General features: G+C 39.4%; 1 protein-coding gene across 4 annotated transcripts in view; it reads left to right on the plus strand.

Annotated features, from left to right (window-relative positions):
* The first annotated feature begins 3,409 nt into the window (after nt 1–3,409).
* LOC119475722 (transcription factor COE1-A-like) overlaps nt 3,410–17,431 on the plus strand; it is a 98,423-nt gene continuing 84,401 nt past the window's right edge. For 2 of the 4 annotated variants that reach the window (XM_037748685.1, XM_037748686.1), the window contains exons 1-4: nt 3,969–4,099; nt 4,927–5,083; nt 6,638–6,701; nt 8,204–8,259. In XM_037748685.1, coding sequence (XP_037604613.1) covers nt 3,969–4,099; nt 4,927–5,083; nt 6,638–6,701; nt 8,204–8,259 — 408 coding nt within the window. Of the gene's footprint in view, nt 4,100–4,926; nt 5,084–6,637; nt 6,702–8,203; nt 8,260–15,828; nt 16,319–17,431 lie in introns of those variants that run through there. The other 2 variants (XM_037748684.1, XM_037748690.1) reach the window with 2 other exon arrangements.

Below are 17,431 nucleotides of genomic sequence, written 5' to 3' on the forward strand. Positions count from 1 at the left end.
GTAATAGTTCAGTATAGCACTTTTGTAGACATGTAAAGTGGTAAGTATTTTTGTTATTATTAGTCATAACAGTAGCAGGCCTAGTATTTAAATTTAAGAAAGATTACATAAATATTTTGCATCATCATACCATTAATTTAAAAAGTTAATAGCATTTGAATGATTTTTACACTATTTTATTCAGAATGATTTAATATTTGATCATTTCTCCATCAGGTTTGGTCTGGTGGAGCGTCAGTGAGCTGTAGTTGGACGGGTCAGACACATGATGGCGGTGTTGTGTCGTTTTTAGACTGAGTGGGACATAATCCAGGAGCCCACTGGTGAGAGACACACACACACACACACACACACACACACACACACACACACACACACACACACACACACACACACACACACACACACACACACACACACACACACACACAACGAGGACTATTTCTGTCCCAGTACTGTAGGGACTCACTGTGCACAACAGTGAGTTTGTAGTGGTTTTATATCGTGTTTCTCTTTAATCTGCCATGTTGTTCCTCTTCTTCAAGGCTACTGTTGGGCACCTGTATTATTCCTTAGTTATGCTTCCTTTTTTTATTATTTCTTATGATATAATCTCGCTTTTGAAATCTCCAATACAACACTTAAATATCCATGTAGATTAAAGGATATATATGATGCTCAATTCAGCTTTAACGTGACATTTTTAATGCTCATTGTACATTTGAGTATTCTCACATCCTCTTATATACTGTAGGGAAATCCTGTAGGATCTTAGATGCACCTCTGGTGTTCAGTCTGACCTGATGGGACTTAAATGAACACATTTTCCCTTTCTGGGTGTTCTACAACACTTCGCCTCTGTCTCATTGAGAACTGTCAGCTTTATAGTTTCTGTCTCAACCACACTCCATCTGTATTCTATGTTTATAATTTAGTTTTTTTTATACTATAGTAGTCGGGTATATTTATAGTGTATTCCAATATTCTTTATATTTTTATATATTTCTCATTTTATTTAATGTTCCTGTGCATTGCCTTTATAACCTGCTGCTGTAATGCAATACTTTACCAATTTGGGATCAATAAAGTACATCTATCTATCTATCTATCTATCTATCTATCTATCTAATCTAATCCATTTCTAACAGTTTAGCAGACAGCTTGGATGTTTTGAGTAATTCTAAAATCATGCTTTTATTTTTAACTTTTTGACACTTTCTCATTTTCATTAGATTAAATTCCAAGCATTCTATTTTAAACACCATTTATGAGAGCTGACATAAAGGCAGATATAAATATGTTCTTTCATATATATATTTTTTAATAAACTGATACAAAAAGCTTTCAGCCTGATCGATCCTAAACACCAGAGCCTCTTCTTAACCCTCCTCCATTCACATATATTTAGTTCCTCATGCTGTGAATCTTATATATACGGGCTTATATATCTGCCACTGTCTCTGTCTCTATAAGCAGGAAAACTGGAGCATAAAAGACTCTTATTCTCCATAATCAAGGTCAAGAGCGTTTTTCAATAACCTTTGGGAATTAAACGCTGGAGCGGCGCCAGCTCGCCCTGCCAATCATTCCTCACAGCCAGCTGAATAATACACAAAGTTTCTGACCTTTTGCACCTCCACAGATCAATACGCTGCGTGGCTTTATTTTATTTTATTAAAAAAAGAAAAGAAAGAATTATCTATTAATATTTAGTTTGGATCCCCTCTCTGCGGTGAGAGATAAATAGTTTGAAATAACAGATGGCGCTGGAGGGGAGAGACAAAGCGGGCAAATCTGGTAGCAATTATCCTCAATTATGTTCATTGTTATTTTGAGCTAATTATTGTTATTGTCACTTTTGTTTGCGAGTCTTGCGGCGCTATAGCCCGCAATAAGCAGGCCCGAGAAAGACAATGGGGAGCAGGGATATGTTGTGACGATGAAATATGGCTTTTATAATTGAGCCTATAACCAGTTGGTCTAAATAAAACTTAGATCTAAATGTACAGACTTGAGGTTTCATATCAGATTAACCAAATGTCCCTTCTGTTTGATAAGCAGAAATTCCATTTTTTATTACACTTTTAATCAGTAAAACATAGGTTTTAATTTGGTTAATATAATGTGTGCTATATTTAGAAATAAAATATTAGAAATAAGCAAATAATATTTCCATGCCTTCAATCAAAGAAATTCAGAAGTTTCTTTTTTTTTTAATTATTGAATATTTCCACGATGCTCTGTGTGCGCAAAGGTCCTGCAGCCAAAACGTGTCCATGCCAAGTGCCACTACTTATCCCAACATCAGTCAGTGTTGTGTTGCGCAAAATAAGAGACGTTTCTGCAAAAAAAAAAAAAGGAGTCCCTTTAACAAGGACAGAAAGGGTTCCTGGACAGGACAGAGGACAGAGGGGCGTCTCGTCCTCTCCTCTCCACTTCTCTTTTCCCCTCCTCTCCCTTCCTCTCCCTTCCTCTCCTCTCCTCTCCTCTCTTCTCCTCCTCTCCTCTCCTCTCCTCTCCTCTCCTCTCTTCTCCTCCTCTCCTCTCCTCTCCTCTCCTTACCTCTCCTCTCCCTTCTCCTCTCCCCTCCTCTCCTCTCCTCTCCTCTCCTCTCCTCTCCTTACCTCTCCTCTCCCTTCTCCTCTCCTCTCCTCTCCTCTCCTCTCCTCTCCTTACCTCTCCTCTCCCTTCTCCTCTCCTCTCCTCTCCTCTCCTCTCCTCTCCTCTCCTCTCCTCTCCTCTCCTCCTGTTTCCTCTCCTCTCCTCTCCTCTCCTCTCCTGTCCTCTCCTCTCCTCTCCTCCTGTTTCCTCTCCTCTCTCCTTTCCCCTCCTCTCCTCTCCTCTCCTCTCTACTCCTCTCCTCTCCTCCTGTTTCCTCTCCTCTCTTCTCCTCTTCTCTCCTCTCCTCTCCTCCTGTTTCCTCTCCTCTCCTCTCCTCTTCTCTCTCCCCTCTCCTCTCTCCCATCTCCTATCTCCTCTCCTCTCCTCTCCTCTGCTCTCCTTTCCTCTCCTCTCTCCCCTCTCCTCTCCTTTTCCTCTCCTCTCTCCCCTCTCCCCTACCCTCCTCTCCTCTCCTCTCCTCTCCTCTCCTCCTGTTTCCTCTCCTCTCCTCTCCTCTCCTCTTTCTCCCTTCCTCTCACCTCCTCTCCTCCTCTCCTCTCCTCTCCCCTTTCCCTCTCCCCTCCTCTCCTCTCCTCTCCCCTCCCGTCCTCTCCTCTCCTCTCCCCTCCTCTCCTCTCCTCTCCTCTCCCCTCCCGTCCTCTCCTCTCCTCTCCTCTCCTCTCCTCTCCTCTCCTCTCGTCCTGTCCCCTCCCCTCTTTCCTGTCCCATCCTACATCTCTCTCTCTCTCCCCCCGGGGCGGGAGAAGCCCGTGTTTGGTTCTCAGAGAGAGAGAGAAAGAGAGAGAGAGGGAGAGAGAGAGTCCTTTGGGAAGAGTCTCAAAGCGTTTTCCTCAGAGAGGGAGCGGAGTGGCGAGAGGAGAGGAAGAGGAGATCTCATCCGCAGGACGCAGCGCTGCTCCGGACACCACAGACACCAAGAAGAGAAAAAGAGGAAGAAAAGAAGTGTCACATAATGATGACATCTGATCTGGGTGCCAGTTGATCTCTTTTTTTTCTTCTGTCTGACAGCTTCACCTCAAAAGCGCACCAGGAGTGACTTTTTAAACAGCTTTTCCACACTGCGTCCAGGCGATTTAAATCCACGTTTGGACATTTTTGGATCTGATATGATTTCCCTTCCGTTTTAGCACACACACTTTCTCACGAGGGACTATATATTAACAGGAATAATCAGCTTGATTTTTTGGAAAACGCGCCGCAGCAGCAGCAAAAAGAGCGCAACCACGTTGCTCCTCTTGAACCAGAGTGAAGGATCTACAGGAGAAACAAGTGCACAGCAAGAAACAGGAGAAACAGCAGCAGGAGGAGAAGAAGAAGCACCACCAGAGCTATACGGAGGTCTGTTCATGTTCGGGATCCAGGAGAGCATCCAGCGGAGCGGCAGCAGCCTGAAGGAGGAGCCGCTGGGAGGCATGAACTCTGTCCGGAGCTGGATGCAGGGGGGAGGCGTGCTGGACGCCAACACGGCCGCCCAAAGGTGAGCTCTACCCGGGGAGGTGGAGGACATGCTGCCAGCCTCTCCTCCATGATGAAGACACGAGGCTGGGGTGATGGAGAGCTGCTGTCCGGAGGAGCAAATCTGGATTTAAACTGTTGCTATAGGATCATTTGGGGAAATTAATAATAGGCAGGATATAAAATTTCACATTGGAACACCCTGTAATCATTTTAAGACTATACTAAAACAGTTAATGGCAACATGTGTTTGTTCTACAGATTTTTTACGCACGTGGATCGTGCACCTTCTGTTCATAGTTGGTTTAATGGGCATGAAGTAAAAATAAATAAGACTATTATTGGGGTTTCAAATAAGGAAAAATATCACTCTTTTCTAAATGGTTTATATTCAAGAGGAGTACGATTTTTAGAGATGTAAAGGTGGATAAATCATGACCTCCTGTCTCAGGTTATCCTGACAAAAAAAACAGCCTCCAACTTAAACACATTTGATTATATTTCAGAAAATCTGTGATTTAAATTTTTTTTTTTTAAATATTTCTATTTCATGAAATACCCTTTCATTATAAATAAAGATCAGTTAGTCAAATCAAGTAACTATAAAAAAAAATGGTGCTTCTTATAGAATAGAATAGAAAGCGTTATTGTCTTTGTATTAAATACAACGAGAATCACAGTTGCCACTTCTGGTCAGTGCTTAAAAACAAACACTTGACAAGACTAAACCAGGCATTGTATTTTATAGATGTTTCTTTTTTTTTACTTCACTACTTCACCTTTTACAAAAAAGTCAAACTTTCTCTACCATCTTTTAACACCGACTCCTCCACGCCTGTGTGTCCGCAGTGGAGTGGGTCTGGCCCGGGCTCACTTTGAGAAGCAGCCGCCCTCCAACCTGCGCAAGTCCAACTTCTTCCACTTCGTCCTGGCTCTGTACGACCGGCAGGGTCAGCCGGTGGAGATCGAGAGGACCAACTTTGTGGGCTTCATCGAGAAGGAGAAGGTCGGTCTTCTGATTATTTATTATGGATATTTAATATGCTGAAAGATAATTTTACTAGATTTTCTAAAAGGCCTGATTATTCCACTGGGTGTTGGATATATTACTGATGTCAATATTTAATGTCACATTTAAACATTTAAGCTACAGTTTCATTATTTTTAATAAAGTTATTTAGTTATTTCAATAAAATATTGCTGCGTTTATTTATTATTATTATTATTATTATTATTATTATTATTATTATTATGGATAAAAGACACAGATGAAACAATCTATTTACATAACAAAACCAAAAAACTTCCTTCGATCCATTTGTGATATTTGACAAATTAAGAAAACAAACTGTGAACATTTAAATCGTTTTTTTTTATTTACAACCACTTGTTCTATACAAACAGCGGCGGGCCAGCCGGTCTCCTCATCAATTATGACACCGTTTAAATAAGCTGAAATATACAGTGTGTGGATTTATTTGCCCTCCAAACACAACCAGTAATTACAGAGGAATTAAAAAGCCACAATAACACCATGATTACGCAGTTTGGAGAGATTACAGGGCTAACCGCTTTAATGTGTCCGCTGCGCACATAAATCACACGTTCAGAATCAGAATCAGAATCAGAATGAGAATCAGAATCACACGTTTACTTAACCTATATGAAGAATTCAATAACTTGGATGTGGGCTACACTTCATACATGTGCAGAGAGGTGCACTGTTAAGAATTTCCCAGTAAAATAACAGTAAAGAACTGGCAGCAGGGTTGCCTTTATGTTACTGTAAAATTAACATTATTATACTGTTGCTGAAATGTACAGCTTTGTACTGTTAATGAAAAATACAGTTTAAACTGTTTTTTTTTAAATTAATTTCATGGTATTTTACAGTTAATTTACTGTTTAAAGATACATTATATGGCTGTTTTTCACCTTTCTTTTACATTATCTTACTGATTTGTTTTAATGCACTATTTAGGTTGTATTTTTTACATACATTTTAATAAACATAATTTTTTGCCTAGATGAATAGACTTAGCAGGTTACAGACATAGGAATAGTCACACTAAATACAATTAAAGGCACTTGTTAAGAAAAAGGCTATAATAGACTTGTTGACACTTTTCCCAAAATGTATGTGTATAACTGGCTACAAGCACAGAATGTAAACCATAACAACATGTGAGTGAAGAACAGAGCTAATTCACTGATTTTCCAATCATGTACAATGTACAAGCCTCACATGTGCAGATCAGGTCCCAGAATTAAAAAAAATACTGCTTGAAACTGTTACTGATGATACTTTAGACAGCTGATCAGCAGTAAAGTGCTGTTTTTTAAGAATGCATTATAGTTCAGTTAGAAAACGGCCTATGAGCGTAATTTAACAGGTTTTCTTTTGTATTAACAGTAAAGCACTGTTTTTACCAATAACAGGTTAATACTGTTGAAATCCTGCTGTAAATTAACAGCAATTGTTTACAGTGTGTTTATTTTAATTAAATTTGTGCTAAATATTTCAATAAATAGCCCAGTGTTTGTTGTTGTGTGTGTTAAGGAGACGACCGGAGAGAAGACCAATAACGGGATTCATTACCGGCTGCAGCTTCTTTACAGTAACGGTGAGTGAGAAACACACACTAAAAAAGTGATTCACAATAAATTTAACCAAATCAAGCTTGTTGTCTCCTGCAAAACATAATAATACACACAGGAATTTTCTTTTATTTAGTATGGAAACAAATGTGCAGCAGAGGGCCAAACAGGCTGCCAGAATTGGTTAATGTCTCAGTGTAGTGTTTCACATTGGTGTAATTTGACCGATTTCTGGATAAATGTCTGTATTTCAGGGCAGCTGTTGCTGGTGATTTACAACAGCTTTATGTCTTCATCACTGTCACTGTCCCTAAATGAGTTAGTCCAGTCTGAAGTGAGCAGTCTGACATGTTGCATGCTGTTGTGGTGGGAGCTGTGGTATTCAGGCACATCAGCTCTGAGGTTAAGACATGTGGACATAATAACTACAATTTCTGAATTAATGATTTTAATATAATTTGTGGAAATGGACAAGTAAGTTGCACATTTTGATATTACAGTGATATTGACTGGACATTTAACATCACCACACTATGAACCATTAACCCTCTGAGACCCACAATAGACCCGTTTCTGTCTTTTTTTAGGCGGGTAAAGGGGGTCTTTAGGGGGAGATAGCAGGTCAGCAGTAGATGTCACATAGGAGTGGTGTACATCATCTGAAAGCTGGGAACCTGAAGATTAATTTGAGACTGTGTAGCACTGTGTGTCAAGTTGTTTTTATTCATAAATCGGAAATAAACATGAATGAATGACTTAATTAATTAATTAATTAAAATGAATTGTAAAAATGTATAAGACCTTAGAAAATGATGATCAAAGTACATGATGGTCTTTCCCATGGTCTATTTTGTTGCAGCAATTTTTTGGGTTGATACCATTTGTTACACAGATTTGGTGCCTAAGTTAAAAATGTTTTTACCAATTGAGAATTGATAAAAATGATCAATAATCCCTCCAAAATACCAAATTAATGGGCATCTAATAGGTGTTTGAATCACAGAGTGTTAAGGTTTAAGAACAGATGGTGTCGTATTTTGTACAAGGCGTTTGAGGCAAATGTGATTATGAGATATCTAAATAAAATTGACTTGACTCAGGCTCAGTTATTACAGGAAAAAAAAAACACTCAACTGTTGTGAAACATACATTTTCACCTCTTCTCTAAGGGTTCCTAAGCCTTTCTTGCTTTTTTTTTTAAAACCCCTTAAAATGAAGCTATGTCAGGTTGCATGTGTAAGTAGTTCAACCAAACATGACTCATTATTTGAGGCCTAAATTAGTAAATAAAATTATTTGATTTTATTAGAAAAAAATGCATTGAATTTTATGTATCAGAAATATGTTTTCTAATGTTCTTGTGACCCCTAAAATTTGGGGAAGCTTCCTGTTGCGTAAGGCAGGAGTCTATCACTTCTTTATGTTTACTTCAGTTGACATATTTTCTAATGCAGTTTTTAAATGTTGTTCTGCTTGTCAAAATCTATGTAAAGTTTATCATTTTCTCTTTTCTTCTGCATCCCAACAGGCATCAGAACGGAGCAGGACTTTTATGTTCGACTCATAGACTCCATGACTAAACAGGTAAACACACACACACACACACACACACACACACACACACACACACTGCTCTCTTGCTGTCACCTCTCCTGTTACCTCTCTGACAACAAGCTGCTCCACTGATCTGCCTGTACTCCGCCGCCCTCCTCTATCTGCATGTACTTGCACACACAAAAACGCATTTATGTGTGTGTTTCTGTGTGTGGGTGTTTCCACAGTGTGTGTGGGTGGGGGCACACACACACACACACACACACACACTGCATGGCTCCAGGCGTTTTTGCCTGTACTTCTCTCGCTGTGATTAGAGCGAGGAGGCGGCGAGCGGTTGTTGAGGAACAGGGGCGTAATTCTGCTGCTCGCAGTAGGAAGTGGAAAGATATAACAGCACCTTTGGGATTTGGTCTGCCGAGGAGCGAGCATTTTCTGATCAGATCCAATTTTTCTGTTAATGTTTGTGTTTTTGTTTATATGTACCTTTATGAGACAGAGAGTGAGCAGCGGGAAGAGTTAGAAGACAGAGAGGCAGACTTAACTACAGATAGGAGACACTTTTAGTGTTTATTCTCAGGTAAACAGTTAGAATGATTTTTTGTTTTTGTACAAGAAACAGAGAGTGATGCTGCGTGTGTGCTCGTACATTTATTTTGTGAAAGCCAATTTGAGTTTTAGACCTTGAGAGTGAGGACATTTTTGGAAAGTGACGACACTAGGGCTGTCAATCTATTAAAATATTTAATCGCGATTAATCACAAATGAACTTGCCCCAGACTGCATGTGATTATCATAAAGTGGGCATGTCTGTAAAGAGGAGACTCGTGGGTACCCATAGAACCCATTTTTAATTCACATATCTTGAGGTCAGAGGTCAAGGGACCCCTTTGAAAATGGCCATGACAGTTTTTCCTTGCCAAAATTTAGCATAAGTTGGAGCCTTATTTAGTCTCCTTTACAACAAGCTAGTATGACATGGTTTACTAGTTTCATATGATGCCAGGATCTTCACTCTAGCTTTAAAATTGAGCCAGCTACAACCTCCAAAAGATGGATTGCGTTAATGTGTTAAAGAAATGTGTTATTATCGCATTAACTTTGACAGCCCTAGTGGACGTCTTTGGACAGACCTCAAAGACCTGTCTGAGGGTTCACACTTGGTTTTAAGGTTCAGCTTAGAATTAGGTTTGTGCATTATGTCAGTGAGTGCCCTCCGAATTATAGAAGTACAGGGTTGTGTGTGTGTGCGTGTGTGGTATGAGGAGCCAAGAACCCGTGTTATGCACTGAATACTTGCTAATTTGACTGCAAGCTCTGATAGAGTCTCACATTGCTGCTGCCACGCTGCAACACACACTGTGTGTGTGTGTGTGTCTGGCAGGCCTAAGGGACCACACTGTTCCCTAATAACACTGTTTAGCTTCAGCTTGGTGGGGTGACAGCCAGCTACACACACACACACACACGCACATACGCAGTCGGCCCTTGCAGTTGAGGTCCAGAGAACAAAGAGGGGGCTCCGAAACACACACACACACACACACACACACACACACACACACACACACAAATACATTTTAATGCTCGGCGTTCGTCAGAAAAATTAAACGGATGATTTTTTTTTATTTTTTTTGCGTACATGAAGAGATTCTAAGTTTGAAAAGGAAAAGTCATTTTTCCTCAAGATGCTGATGCAGGCAGGTGTGTGCTGCACCTGTGGGCAACTGCAGGCAGGTGTGTGTGTGTGTGTGTGTGTATGGTAGTAGGTTTATGTGAGTGAGAAGGAGAGATGAAACGGCGTCTGTAGTTAGTGCTGTATATACGTGTATAGGCACTTAGGCAAAACTGCACATGGAGCAATAAAGCATGCTCACAAGTATGTGTGTGTGTGTGTGTGTGTGTGTGTGTGTGTGTGTGTGTGTGTGCGTGTGCATGTGTTCGTGTATGTGTGTGAGTGAGTCCCAGCGGTAGAGGAATGGAACATTAACAGGTGGTCAAACCAAAACAGCCGTGTGGTTGGCTTAGTTGGTCAGTGATGTCATGGCCACTGTCTCTCTAACCACACACACACACACACACACACACACACACACACACACACACACACACACACACACACACACACTGCTGGTCTGCCACTCACTGTTAGTATAGAGTTTGCATTGGAGTCTATCTAACATTACTTTACTGTTAAAGACACATTGTGATCTAAAACAAAAACACAAGTGTAGCTGCACCAACAACCGAGCTATAAATGTTTTCAGATGCTGTTAAATATTTCTGTTGGACTAAAACAGGCCTGTAGAAAGCTGAAGTGAAACTGGAACATCATCTTCTGATCCAGAAGTAAGAAAACCTACAAAATCACATTTTACATCAAGTTACTACAGATGTGACAGGGAGGGAAAAGCATATTATATAATTACGAAGAAAGACAATATACAACTACAATATATTCTCTTATTATGTACTGAAAAATGAACTTCTATGGCCTCCGCCATTTCTGACAACGTCAACAAACACGTAACAACGCGAGAACTCTGAGCTTTCAGAAACTTTCTACTTAACGAGGTCATGAATACCAAAAGAGGGGGGCGTTCATATGTCAGGCTATTAAATAGCCGTTATCAGTCACTATAAGCCCCATAGATGTGAGTCAGTCGGGCCCTGCTACGACCACAGGTAGGTTTTATCACTTATTCACATGGTAGATCACTGAAAGAAGGTATAAAAGAACAAGACAGCGACCTCCAGTGACCATAGTAACAAAACAAAACACACACAAAACACAAAGTTTTCACCCAGGAGACCAGAGCTTGCATCCCGTGTGAAGCCAACAATGTGTTGTTGTCTTTGTGTTCGTAGTTATTTTAACCCAAAACACAAGTTTTTTCCCTAAACTTAACTAAGCAGGTTTTTTTTTTTGCCTAAACCTAAAGAAGTTGTAGTTCTGTTGCCTAGACCTAAGTAAGTTGTAATGTTTTTACCTAAACCTAAAGAAGTTGTAATTTTATTGCTTAAACTTAACTTAATTTTTTGCCTAAACCTAAAGAAGTTGTATTTTTGGTGCCTAAACCTGAATAAGTTGTATTTTTGTTGCCTAAACCTGAAGAAGTTGTAATTGTGTTGCCTAGACCTAAAGAAGTTGATTTTTTTTTTGCCCAAACCTGAAGAAGTTGTATTTTTGTTGCCTAAGCCTAAAGAAGTTGTATTTTTGTTTCTTAAACCTAAAGAAGTTGTATTTTTGTTGTCTAAACCTAAAGAAGCCTTTTTGTTTGTGTTCAAAACGTGACAATGTTAGAACGTGTTGCTTTTAAGTTTCACTTTTACAAGGTAGTAGGCGTAGTAGGCCCCTATTGACCCACATCTATGGTGCTTAAAGCAACTGATAACGCCTTATTTAATGGCTTGATAACAGTCAAATCGGTTAATCAGTGTTGTGAAGCATGGAAATGCATGTTGTTACTTTTTGTATAGTGTTGAGTATATTACGGCTCTATTAAGCAGTTCTGACTGTGATTCGTCTGCTAGGAAAGTAAAGCCTTCTCCAACGTTTGGCACCTAAAACTGTTTGTGTTATTCTGCTATTTCTGTCAGTCTACCTGCTTTGTGTGAGCGCTGAGAGGGCCAGCACTGATTGTGTTAAATGGAGGAGCAGAGCGCCTCCTAGTCTTCAGAAGCAGAGCGTTGTGAGCGCCGGTTGATCACGACTCTGTCCCGGAGAATAAAGCGTCTGTCACTGCGGCCCTGTCGGATCACTAGCTTCGCTAGTCGACCTGACACTAACGCAGGAGGAAGTGTGCTCCCCTGCTTAACGGCTCCTTGTTTACACGCCGCGCATGTCACGCTACTTCAAAAGGCGGAGGAGAGAGCGGTAGAGATGCTGTATGAAAGGCCCGGTGAGGCAGAGAGAGGGAGGGGAGAGGAAAAGGCAGATGAAAGACGAGAGCAGAGCGAGCTAGGTGACAGAGTGATGAAGACAAACGTGGGCTGGGACGGTAGAAGAAGTTATGGTAGAAGAAGTTACACAAGAGCCAGAAGGAGGATTCGATATTATTTTCAAATCATTGTGTTGGTTTTTTTCCCGGCTGGAGCTGCAGATGTCTCAGGTTGCCGAGCAGGACAGACTAAGTGATATTAGAAACTTTAGACCTCAGTTTTAGTAAATTATTCTGTGATTGATGGCAATGTTTTTCATACCACAGTATTTGAGCAATCATGATGCAGTAAAGGGCACCAATCTTGGCGTCAAAACAAGGCTGGGATTGTTAGTTTTTGACCCAGGTCTGGCACAGAGGGAGACGAGTCAACATAAGGTAAAACAAGGAGTCATTTGGGAAAGGAGTGGATATCATCTATGGCACATCGGAAAAGTGAAAAGTGACCTGCTTACTTAGTTTATCCCTTATCTGTGTAGACAATTATATGTTACCTAAGCCGCGTTGTTAGCACCAGATTTGTTGGTGAAAACCTGACATGATCAGTCTTAAAGGTCCCATATCGTAAAAAGTGAGATTTTCATGTCCTTTATTATAGAGCAGGTTGGTGCTATAGGCTATAAATACTGGGAAAGTATCAAAACGCTCAATCCATGGAGAAATACACAGCCCGTATTCTGAAACTGTGCTTTTGAAACAAGCCGTCAGGATTTCTGTCTATTTGTGATGTCACAAATATACAATATTTAGACCATTTCACAGTTTAACACCACTTCCTAGCATACAGCGAGTGAATGAACTCTGGCGAATGGAGCGTGAAAAATTGTCCAGATATACTACGAGCGCTGTCACTCTATTACATAAAGAGCGATATTGATTAACTGTCACCGTCACGAGGTGCCTGAAACTTTGCATAAATAGAGCCAGGGCGAGCGATTTTTCAAACAAGCGATACGCCACTTTGCCTGTTTGCTGATGCACGGAGAAGTTTAGGACATCTTTGGGAAAAACTAAAACAATGTTTGCTCGTTCGCATCGCGTCCAGTTAGGAAGTAGTCTTAAACGTAAAGATTCTAAGTGTGTTCCAGTTTATTTCCTGTTGCAATGTATATATATATTTAAAATTAATTCAGACTTTGATTCTCACAAACCATCGTTTTGGTCACATGACGTTGGCACGGGTTACCATGGTTACACGTCTCCAACCAGCAAGGAGGCTCTCAGGAAGTGACGACGTAAATTACTGCTCAGTGCGTCCAAAAAGATACATACTACTGTTTATTCACACAAAAGTATGTTGAACGATATTACAACTATTGAGTATGCAGTGCATAGTATGCGATTTCGGACAAAGCCGAAGTAAACATGGACCCAAGCTGTTGCTTAGCAACGCAATTCCGTTGCAATTCTGTTGAAATGTGCTAAAACTTGCGTTCCAGACGGAGGGTAAATACAGGCATATTCAGGCAGACAGTATGAAAATTAAGTTTTTTTTAACAATACAGCATGTAAACATAGTAGAAACATAAAATACAGTATGAACCTGACAATGAACACAATATGGGACCTTTAAGTTCTACAAGATTTTGCTCAAAATAGGGATGTTTTTGCTTATTTCCTCTGTCCTGCTAAAGTTGTGTGTGTGTAGCATATCAGAACTATGAATTCCTCTATATTTTGTGTGGGTTTTTTTTTTTTCAAACAATGTCCGTTGCAGAGGTGAGAGATTTAAGAAACTTTAAAAAAACAAAAAACATAAGGTATATCAGGATTTATCGACCCTCTGTGATTTTGGAGGAAAGCTCAGTTACATCAGACCTAATTCTGTTCAGAAAGATAAATGCATTCACCTGGCTCCAAGGTGTGAAGGTTTTCTAGTGTGTGTGTGTGTGTGTGTGTGTGTGTGCGCGCGCATGTGTTAGAGAGAGAAAGAGAGAACAAAAGAGCAAAAGTGCATAAAAGAGAGAAGACGAGAGAGGTTGAGATGGCAGTGATGCATGTTTGTCCAGGGTAGGAAACAAGTTCAGAGGCAGCTGCCTGGCCCACTCTTTTCCCATGGCACAATGAGCAGGTCTAATCATAGACATAACTATAAAGTGCATGTATTCTTCACAGTTCCCACATTCACATTTGTTTTCATTAAACCATAATCAAAGACATATTACCGTTCAATTTCTGATGGAGAGGGTTTAGAGAAACAGTTTAGCCCATCAGTGGGGTGTTAACAGGAGCTTCTTCGCTCCGGCAGCGGCCAGTTGAAGTATTTTATGGATACCAGTTTATTTTGCTCTCTGGATTGATGAAGTTGCACATCTCTGCCATCATGTCTGTCACCTAGGGCTGTGCGATAATTCAATATGATCTTTTATCATCTTTCAATGGAATCGTATTGTGATTAAATCATATATTGAGATATCGTAATACACAATAACTTTGTCTAAATTGATAATAACAAGCACATACTAACTCAAATTTTTCAGAAAATCGAATCATTTTGCACTAAAGTTCTTAATTAGATAGGAAAACACTTTAAGACTTTTCATTTGTCCAGTATTTAATTCACACAGGAGTATACAAAAAAAAAAAAAAGGGGTTATTTCATGTAGACTATTTATTTCATGAATTACCAGAAAACATGCAATATCGTGATATATATCATTATCGAGATATGAAATTACCTCTATCGGGACAAGATTTTGGCCATATTGCCCAGCCCTACATGTCATCTACAGCTTCTTTTATAGAAATGTTAGGTTAGCACCAGCTCTGTCTCAGAAACAACTCGTACCTGGAGTCCTGGACCATCAGGAGCCCTTCAGGCTCCAGATCCATGTGTCGATACATTTCCTGCAGAGGTCTTTGCAACTAGAATATATGCACATGCATGTAAAATTGTAACTGACAGGGGCCCCGGGCCCTGAAACAAATGGGGGCTCCAGTTCCAGAAAACACAGAGGGTCCTGAATACAACTAGCTATTAGTATGAAACGCTTTAGGCTACAACAATATTGTAATGGAGCCACTGTTGCTGCTCTCCATTAATGCCGCAAAGCTCCGAGCTAGTTTCTGTGGACCGTGTTGGGCTGTAGTTTCTACAAATGAGGGGTTCGGTCTACATCTTGGCTCATGCTGGGGCCCCATGTGGAACATGCTCGCCCTGGGGCACCTGGTGGGACGGTCCAAGCTTAAACATGCAGACAAGATTTTTACAATGTTAGTCTTTAAAAGGCCTCTTCGACTTCTTCACAGAACGTCATCAGCTATCGATTGTTTGAGCCCAATTTTTTTACAAATGTCCAACTTCTCCACTGCAATACAGAGGTGTATTGAAAAGACAAAGACAAATGTAAAAAGATATATATTTTATTGACTCACCTTTCTCTACTTATACTATTTTTTATTATTTTATTGATTCAACTTTCTCTACTTATACTATTTTTTATTATTTTATTGATTCAACTTTCTCTACTTATACTATTTTTTATTATTTTATTTACTCAACTTTCTCTATTTATATTATTTTTCATTATTTTATTGACTCAACTTTCTCTATTTATATTATTTTTCATTATTTTATTGACTCAACTCTCTATACTTATATTATTTATATAGTATATTAGCATGTATGTTATATTTCTCTACTATATTCCTTTTGTGATATTTGGTTATTTCAATCCTGTTTATTTAGCTTGTAAATCATGTTCTTAGGAGGTGTGGTATTGGTTTGGACGGGAATCCTTGCTTGAATTGTACAACACTGAGTTTGTCAATACTTTCTATGTGATATAAATAAAGTTGCTGCGGCAACGAGCCCAGTGCATTCTGGGTGTTGTAGTTTTTCTACTTTTTGAGCGAAAGGGAATACCACAGCCCATTTTTATCTGTTTTCTCTGGACATGTAGCACGAATTTTAAACATATTTGCGTCTTTCTACTGCGTAGACAGCATAGTTTTATGAGAAGACAATGAAATTATGACGTTTAAGTGTCATGGTTGTTGCCAGGCAACTTGTCAGCGGACAGGTGTGAGCGGGAGGGAAACCCCATAGAGTGACGCAATGGGCTAGTGAGACGAGAGAGTTGTGTAAAAGCTGCTGAAGTAGCCTTATTATGTCCATTACATTGGTGGTTGCAACGCTTTATCAACAGGTAACAGACGTATTGCAACCTGCAGAAGGTAAATACCTCTTTGTGCGTAATGTTTGTACTGTTTCATCAAGATTTAGTGTGTTAAAGTCAGATGCTAGTCGCGATTAGCTCATTAGCATGCTAGCGATATTAGCACCTATTTCAGTGTACATAGTAACGTTAGCAGCTAATGTTCCTAGTAAGCAATGTGTTAGTTGTAATGTTTAAAGTTAATACGAACTCAATGAGTAAAGCGACTGAGAAAGCTGTCATGTACACTAGACAGACAGCTGTCATCATTATGACCATTGGCTGTGTATGTAACAGTTGGGCTAACCGTTAGCTAGCTCCTGTACCATAACTTCATCACATGCACATGTATACCATCATAGTGGTGAATTAATATTTACTATGAGATATGTTCAAAGTGTGTGAAGGGTCAGTGTATCTTTTGGTCATTTGATTTTCCTTTCAAAAACGGATATTAAAAAACTAAAAATGAGTGGTCATTTGATTTTTGTTTCAAAATACAAAAATGAATATTGAAATACAAGGTATTTTTCTTTATCAGGGTCAAAAAGGGATGAAATAAACTTAAAAAAACATTTGATTTTCATTTTCTATTTCTAAAAACAAAAAATAAAATCACTAAAAGACAGAAACGAAAAAAACGCCTGTTTTTTTATATTCTATGACCGGAAGTTGCCATTTACAAAGTAAGAGCGCGTATGAGGACAACCCGTTTATTTCAATTCTAATTTTTATATTTTAAAATGAAAATCAAATAACCACTCATTTTTTGTTTTTTAAAGTCCGTTTGTGAAAGGAAAATCAAATGACCAAAAGATACACTGAACGTGAAAGCTATGTAACGTTCCATCGCTGTATACCAATCGGAAACTGGTTTGCATTTTTACACTGCAATTTGTAGTGATGCATTTATTAATCAGAAATAACCAAGAAACAATAAGTCAACCAATGACTAAATGAATAATGAAAACTGATTGTGGCCAAACACTTCAGGTGATTTCATTTTTATATTCAGATATAAGTGCAGGAAACAACCAGCAGAACTTCCATGTTGGACCAGAGTGGGTCAATGAAGTAATAAGTTATAACAGAGCTGTATTTATC

The sequence above is a fragment of the Sebastes umbrosus genome, chromosome 17 (assembly GCF_015220745.1).
Source record: "Sebastes umbrosus isolate fSebUmb1 chromosome 17, fSebUmb1.pri, whole genome shotgun sequence".
Lineage (NCBI taxonomy): Eukaryota > Metazoa > Chordata > Actinopteri > Perciformes > Sebastidae > Sebastes > Sebastes umbrosus.